The sequence below is a fragment of the Otolemur garnettii genome, unplaced genomic scaffold (genome assembly GCF_000181295.1).
Source record: "Otolemur garnettii isolate 467f Iridium unplaced genomic scaffold, OtoGar3 scaffold00049, whole genome shotgun sequence".
NCBI classification, from domain to species: Eukaryota; Metazoa; Chordata; class Mammalia; order Primates; family Galagidae; genus Otolemur; species Otolemur garnettii.
This window is the reverse complement of record NW_003852444.1, coordinates 11,818,470-11,826,800: the sequence shown is the minus strand read 5'-3', so window position 1 is coordinate 11,826,800 and position 8,331 is coordinate 11,818,470. Positions and strand designations below refer to the sequence as shown.

General features: G+C 45.5%; 1 protein-coding gene across 1 annotated transcript in view; it reads right to left on the bottom strand.

Moving 5' to 3' along the window:
• Positions 1-8,331, bottom strand: part of PLXNA4 (plexin A4) — a 357,753-nt gene that overhangs the window by 56,387 nt on the left and 293,035 nt on the right. Inside the window, exons 12-13 of the mRNA XM_012806241.2 lie at positions 7,791-7,942; positions 2,509-2,626 (exon numbers count right to left, since the gene is read on the bottom strand). Of these exons, the coding sequence (XP_012661695.1) occupies positions 2,509-2,626; positions 7,791-7,942 (270 nt within the window). The remainder of the gene's footprint in view (positions 1-2,508; positions 2,627-7,790; positions 7,943-8,331) is intronic.

Here is an 8,331-nt window from a genome sequence, read left to right as displayed (position 1 = left end):
CAGGGGAGGCAGAGGCTGGAGGAGTGGGATTGGATGGGCAGGTGGCCAGGCCAGGAGCCTGGACAACATCTCACAGGCTGTGAGAGCCTCAGCTCTTCCTAATGGCATTTCCACAGTGGGAGACGGATAACAAGGGCTTCAGAGAGAAAGGCAAGGAAAAGATGTAAGGAAACACCACCTTTGTGGTGCCAAAGAGAATGGGAAAAGGAAGATACCAGAACATGCTGGTAAGTTGATGTTGGGTATTAAAGGAAGCTCAGCCACAGCCCACCAGCACTGCAGGCCTAGGAGACAGGCCACTGAGGCGTGGCCATGAGAGGAGGATGCACTGTCTAAAGGAGCTGACAGCCCAGCTGGGCCACATGGAGATGGTGGTGGGACATCCAGACAGTTGTGGCCTGATATGGCCACAGAGGTCAAGGCCTAGGCCTGTCTGGAGGCCCAGGGTGGAGGCAGCTGAGGCTCAAAGCTTAATGGTGTCAGAATGCCCTAGTGGCTTCATCCAGGGCCACTGCCAAAGATCACAGGATAGAAAACTCTTCTAGGCAGTCGACCGGCCAAGGTAGCTCAGGGTTTGCTGTGGACATGCAGCAGTTCCCCCTCATTTTGCCTCAGCTGCCAGGTCATTTCGGAGCCAGATTTCACGGCTGATACCAGCCAGGAAATACCTGGCCAGTGTCACCTCTGGTCTCAATCTCTCTCTTTCTTTCTGTGTATATGTAAGATACAAAATATATACATGCCTTATGTATAAATATACATATGTTTATCACTAGTTATCTTAATGTATATTGGGTCTAGCCTGGAAATAACTTCTGTGCTTTCAGAAGAAAGTGGGGGCCTGAATCCTGAACAAATAGGTTTGTTTAAATGACATCTCTGTGAACCCACTATATATAAATGTTGTTTTCATTATATGAGTTCCTGTGTGTGCTCAGTGACAGCCAGCTGTGTCCAGAGGGTGGCTGCTTTCAGAGGACAGAGGTGGGGAGATAGCTGCAGACTCCCAGCTCTCTGAGGTGTGGCCCTGACCCTGACCTCATTCAAGTCTGTGTTCAAGCTCTCACGCCTGGTGGGTCTTATCTCCCTTCCTAGACTGTAGGCTGAGCCAGAGCCATCAACTCAAACAAGATTCAACTCAAACAAGGACGTATCAAGTAACCTGGTAAGAGGTATTGTGCAAGGTGATAAATGGAAGAGGGTAGATGAGAGAAGGAAGGCGGGAGGGAAGAATGATGAAGAAGGGAGGGAGAGAGACAGGTGAACGTCAGACTTCCCTGACATATTTCAGGGCATTTCATGTCCAGGCAGAAAACCCACTACTTCAGGCTTCCAGCTTCTGAAAGCAGCTCAGGGTCATGAGTGGCAGTGTTCATGTCTCCACCATCCCGTAATCACAAGGCTGAGAAGGTCCCAAAGCCCGGTCCCCCAGAACCATCTGCCAGGCAGGGCTTTCAGGGATGGGAGGGTCTCAGCTGGAGTGAATTTGAGGATTGGAGCGAGATCTCAAAGGGGCCCCGGGATGAGGAAGGGCTGGTGACTGAGAGGTGGGTGGAAGGAGATGGCCGGTGGTCAGGTGGGGGAATGAGATGCGGGTGAGAGGTAAGGAGGCCATGGGATGGGATGATGGAGAGTGAATAGGTGCTTTGAATGTGCCCCCCACCCTGTCATGTTTTGGAAGCTTAATCCCCAATGCAACAATGCTGAGATGCAGGACCTTTGAGAGGCGATTGATGTCACCACCACAGGAGTCAGTCCATTATCATGAGAGTGGGCTTGTTATAAAAGTGAGTCTGGCCCCTCTTTCTTGCGAGTGCTCTCTTGCCCTTCCTCCTTCTACTGTGAATGAAATGACTCAGTCAGAGGGCCCTCCCCAGATGCACACCCTCATTCCTGGACTTCCCAGCCTCTAGGACCATAAGCCAAATAAATGTCTTTTCTTTATAAATTATTCAGCCCCAGGTAATCTGCTATAGAAGCAGAAAATGGACTGAGACATTGGGGCGAATGGGGGAGTGAGGGTGATGGGATGATGGGCCGTGAGCACCCAGGGACAGACTAGGGAGCAGAAGTGATGTTGGCAATCACAGAAATAATAAAAAGAAATGATACTAGAAGTACACGTGATAAACACACTCTGTAATTTTCACAAGATCGTGGGGGAGATGTTTGTATGATCCCCATTTTACAAAATGAAGATGCAGAGGCACAAAATATTGAGTAAGTTGCCCAAGTCCACCCAGGGAGGAAGTGGCAGAGCCCAGGCTCCAGTCCATGTTCTCCCTGCCTACTGTGCCACCCAGCCACGTGGGGACCCTGGGCCCGATATTCAGCAACTTACCTGTAGCCACACAGTGAGGCACAGAGAGGGCTGGATTTGACTCCAGGTCTCCCAGCCTTCCTAGGGCTTCTTGCCCTGGATTTGCCCACAGTGGTCTAGAGGGACCTGGCAATGGTCATGAGGTCTGTGGGCAGCACCCTGGCAGGCTGCGGGTGGCCAGGACTCACCATGAAGTAGTAGAGCTGTGAGGACCGGGCCATGAACTCGGGCCGACACACCGCCACGCAGATCTCCACGAAGCCCGCGTGCTGGCTGGGCTTGGCTTCCCCCATCTCGCACACGATCCTGCAGGGAGGAGAGGGGACCCTGTGGGTCACAGGACTCCCAGCTACGAGCCTGTGCCTCATAGCACTGACCCTGGGCCCTCTCTCTGCAGTAGGATCTCAAGGATTGCAGGGAGGTGGTAAATTATATCCTGTTTGTTCCCTGCAAGGATGCCTTCTCAGCTGTCAGGAAATGTTGAGGGACCCTAGAAGAAGGGGTCCTATGTTCTGACCCCAGACGCTTGGTCCCTAATTCATGCTTATCCTCTCAATTGTTAACTAGATGGGAGGATTTGGCCACAGCTCAGGGCATAGAGCTGGCAGAGCCCAGAGAGGTGACGCGACCTATCCAAGGCTCCAAACAAGTCAAGCATAAAACTCGGAGCTCACTTAAGCTCCTTGGGGTCCTCACCTAGAACTCTCAAGGCTTAGGGTGCCTCAGTGAAGCGCTCCTCTGCTCCCAGCCAGCTCCAGCTTCCAGGCTGGCTGAGGAAATGCGTGTGCATATTTAAAACTTTCCCTTTTTAAAAACTTTGATTGCTTCAATTTCAAAAAATGTTCATACCCTTTAAAAACAACAGTACAGAAGTGTGGCAGTAAGGAGCGAGTGCCTCTTGCTTCACTCCCAGCTACTCAAAACTTCGGTATTTATAGTCTTGCAGAGATAGACACCTATACGAGGTCTGACAAGTTCGTGAGCTCATCCTAGAAAAAGTGCTACAGACCTCATTGCCGAACACCGCTACTGTCACCTTGGAAGTACGCCCCTTGGGAAGCTGTGCACCAACACCAGCACCAGTCCACCCTGCAAAGCAATTTTGGAACTCTTTTTCAGGAATGCCCATCAGAGCTGCCTTCCTACAAGGTCTGACAATTAAGTTCGTGAAACAGTTCAGTCAGGTTTCATAACCTTGGTATATCAGTGTCTCACAGCTGTGTTTGTGTCAAGGTCTGGTGGTGTCTTGTTGAGTGACGTTCATTATTGTCATTGCATGTTTTTGTGTGCCATACAATGACAGCTCTGATGGTTATGCTAGAAAATGAGTCCCAAAATAGCTTCAGAAGGCGGACTAGGCACTAGTGTTGGTAGGTGGCTTCCCAAGGGGAGGACTTCAAAGGCGACCATAATGGTATTCTGGATGAGTTCTCAGATTTAATTATTAGACCGTGTATTTCCCCATTTTACAAATAAAGAAACTGAGGCACAGAAAAGTTAAGCAACTCGCCCAAATACATATATCTGCATACATACACATATATCTGTGTAGTTATGTTTTATATATACACACACACATAAATGTTACACACATACATACAATTACATACAAGCATGTAAGTAGAGAAAGATACACGTCCTTTTTAAGATAGAGCAAAACCTAATGCACCTACTGTTGTAAACCCCGGTTTACTCACACTGTAGCATGGACTTTGCTCGTGTCACTGAGACCCAGCTCTAGTTTACTCTTTTCAGCAGCCCCAGGGTATTTCACATGTGACTGCCCCGTCATTTACGAATAACCATCCTTCTACGGATAAACAGTTAGTAATTATCCTGCTTTGTCTCTTCCTCTGAATAATTCTGCAAAATGAACCAACTTAGGCACACACCCTTCAGCACTATGTATTTATTAGAATAGATTCTTACGGGGGGAACTTACTGGGTCAGTTTGTAGATTTCCCATTTGACAGGTAAAGGCAAATAGTGTTCTAAAAAGGCTGTTCCGATTTACACTTTTACCAGTGGTCCACTCTTGCCAAAACTAGATATAGCAACCTTTTGAAAGGTTTTCTATTATAATAGGGAAAGGACATAACATTTTAATTTTAATTTCCCTGATTACCAGTGAGGTCACATCACACCTACTTTCATGTGTGTTTTTTTCTTTCTACCCTTATGTAGCCTTTTCTTCAACTTCTCTGCCAAGCCCTCTCTCTGTTTTGCTGATGGATCTTTTTGTAGGAACTTCTGAATGAGGAGTATTACCTTTCATGTGTTATAAATATGGCAATTATTTTCTCTTCGTTTGTCATCTGTCTTTCAACTGCATCTCCAATGTCTTTTGCTGCGTACAGCTTTAAAGTATCTGTGTGGTGAAACTGGCTGTTCTTTTACTTTATGGTTTCTAGGTTTTGCATTTCTCTCAGAAAAAACTTCTGAGTAAAGGTCCCACAAAATACGTAACTTTCTGTATAATTAATACAGGTTTGATGTAAATAAAATATGGAAAGTATGTAAAAGTCTTTGTCACACATATACCCTCTCAACCAATTGCACCACTCAGGAATATCCACTGTCAACATTTGGGTGTATATGTATCCAGTCTTGATTTTCTTTTACAAAATTAATTAGAAACTTTTTATTCTACTTGGCAACTTGTGTTCTTGCCTAATAAGCCTCAGTCTATGCTTGGCCATGATTCCTTATTCTTCTATAATATCAGATTTAATGGCTGTGTAGTTTACTATCTTGTGCATACACAATAATTGATTGAATTCTCTATTTTTAGACATGCAAATTGCTTCTGAATTTTTACTATTATTAATAAGGCTGAAATAAGCATTCTTGCAAATAAATATTTGTGCAATCTTGTTATTTAGGGAATGTTCTAGAAGTGTGATGGCTAGGCTAAAGAATTTTGACACATATTTCCAAATTGCCTTCCAGAAAGTTTGTCCCAATTTACCCTCCCACCATGTGCAAAGAAGTCAGTACTTCCCACGCCTAGGCTCTCTTGTGCATTGGGCAGCCACATTTAAAAACCGTTCCCCATTGCTTTAATTGGCATTTCATTATTACTACTTCTGGTAAACATTTTTTTCCATCTGACTTTTGGTTCTTTGAATATCATGTGAATTGTATATTTATGCCCTTTGCTCGTTTCGTGGTCTTCACCTTATATGCTAAGAAAAAGTATTGGCTGTGCCTATAGCTCAGTGGGTAGAGCGCCGGGCACATACACCCAAGCTGGAGGGTTCAAAGCAGGCCTGGGCCAGCTGAACAACGATGACAACTGCAACCAAAAAATGCCTGGGCGTTGTGGCAGGAGCCTGTAGTCCTAGCTCCTAGGGAGACTGAGGCAAGAGAATCACTTGGGCCCAAGAGTTTGAGGTTGCCGTGAGCTATGATGCCACAGCACTCTACTGAGGGTGACATAGTGAGACTCTTGTCTCAAAAAAAAGAAAAAGAAAAAGTATCTATTATCTGTAAAAGAGTATAACCATCTTCCCAGCTTAGCATTCACATTTATATTTTGCTTATAATAATATTTTCTGCACACATTTTAAAGATTATGTACTTAAATCCCTTCATCTTTTTCTTTATAATTTCTTCTTTTACCATTATACTTAGAAACCATCCTCTTTTTGAGATCAAGTAAATTTTCTCTTGTATTTTCTTTTAATGTTTTCACAGTTACATTTTTTTAAACTTAACTCTTTAATCCATCTGGGATTTATTTTGGTGCATGATGCAAAACATAGGTCTGATACTGTCTTTTTTCCAGAGAGCTAACTCGTACCTATTTTTGAATGACCTCACCTTTCCTTGCTGATTTTATTTTATTTATTTTTTTGAGACAGAGTCTCACTATGTTGCCCTGGGTAAGAGTGCCGTGGCGTCACAGCTCAGAGCAACCTCAAACTCTTGGGCTTAAGTGATTCTCTTCCCTCAGCTTCCCAAGTAGCTGGGACTATAGGTGCCTGCCACAGTGCTGAGCTATTTTTTTTGTTGTAATTGTCATTGTTGTTTGGCAGGGCTGGTCTGTGTTTGAACTTACCAGCCCCGGTGTATGTGGCTGCCACTCTAGCTGCTGAGCTATAGGCACTGAGCCAACCTTGCTGATTTTAAATACAACCGTTACCATATGCTAAATTTTTATATATCAGGATTCTTTATCTGGATATTCTATGTTCTTGACCTGATGGAACTACAGGGTGTCCCAAAAGTCACCATACATAGGGAAAATGGGAAATTGTAGCTAAACATACCTTTATTTATAAAATATTCATTATAAAATTTTACAAAATATTCTCTATGTGTTGGCCACCTCTTTGTAAAATTTTGTAATGAATGTTTTGTAAAGAACAGTACGTTTAGCTACAGCTTCCCATTCATCCCTATATACGGTAACTTCAGGAGCAACTTTTGGGAATCCAGGTAATATCACAATATGACTTTATAACAAAACTTTTGATATCTGGCTGTGTAGGCTTAAAGCAAGATATTTTAAAATTCCCCAAATATATCAGCATCAGCCTACTCTGGTTTTGTTCTAGAAATGCCTCTAAAAGTTAAAGGAACCAAAAAAAGATCTTGTTGTAACTAAGCAATGATGGAGCAGGAAGGAGAGTCCTACCGAGACTAGATCCTTAAATCATCCGATATACTCGGAGTGCCTTGGGAAGATCCTGGTGGAAATTAGGGAAAATTGAGGATAGCAGCACTGATGGTTCTGAGTCACTAAATCTGGGCAAGCCTCAGTAAGTAGAAATGGAAACTGCACTGCCAGACGTAAGAGAGGGCTTAGGAAGAGTCAATAACTTACATATACAGGACAAGGGACAAGGTTTTACTCTAGTTGGGGCAACAAAGATGGTACAGAATATAGATTTGATTGTGCTAGTAAACGTTCCATAGTTGGGTTTGCTGGGCCGGAAAATGGCGCTTACTTCTTTATAAGGCAATACACGACTCCCATACTAGGTGGGTTATAGGCCAAGGTCATTGTTGAATGACCCTCACAGTGGGCTAGCAGCCTTTGCCAAGAGAAAAATAATCCAAAGTAGCCTCAGGCCTGAGAATAGGTGTGGGATTTCATTTGCAGTCTCCACAGAAGGTAGCACAGGATCAGCTTCAGGGTTGGGGGGATGTGTCAGGGGAGTCAGGGGCAGCAGAGGAAACGGAACTCACGCTTCTGCAGATTTTAGTTTTGTTCTGGCTCATCTCCACCCTTATGCTCCAAGATGGTGACAGTCACTCCTCTCTCCCAGGTATTTCTCTCTCCCGCTCTACACTCCCCGTAACATGGCAGCTGGCTCCATTCTTGGGTGAGGAGTTAAACTCTGGCATTCTCCTTTTTCCCCCACTGCAAGTTCTGAGGTCACTTGTTCTTGAGCAGGAAGCCCCTGACACTGACTTATCTTCCCGGCCCTGCCCCCCCTCCCACATCTCAGGTGCCTTCACTCACTGCTCTGCAGGGATGTAGCCGTCCACCAAAGGGCTGCACTCTACACCGGCCACCTTGACGTGTGAGGCGATGTCGCGGAATTCCAGGCCCAGGTTTTCCCCTCGGATGGTGACCTTGGTGCCCCCTTCCCGGGGGCCTGTCACTGGGATTATCTGGAGGGGGGGAAACAGATGATTGGACAGACACCAAGACGCAGCCCTCACTCACTTGCCGATGGTGGTGGTGGGAATGCTGCCGGCTCTTCACTCTCCAGGACCTGAATCCCTATGTGGGCCCAAGTTCATGGGAACACCCAAAGTCTTAGATGACCTGTGAGCAGTGACTTGGGGCAAAGTGGCCCTTGTCTGTGTGTGGTCTTAGGAACAGTGTCCAAAGCCCACAGAACATCTTCTCATTTACCAGAAGAGATGAGGGGGATGCAGCGTGACCAGCACTGCTACTGGGTGATTCGTGGAAAACTGGGATCAAAGCCTCTGGCATTTGCTTGTGTTTGTTCCACTGTCAAGGAAAACTAAAATCCCTGCTATCCACCCAGAGCCCT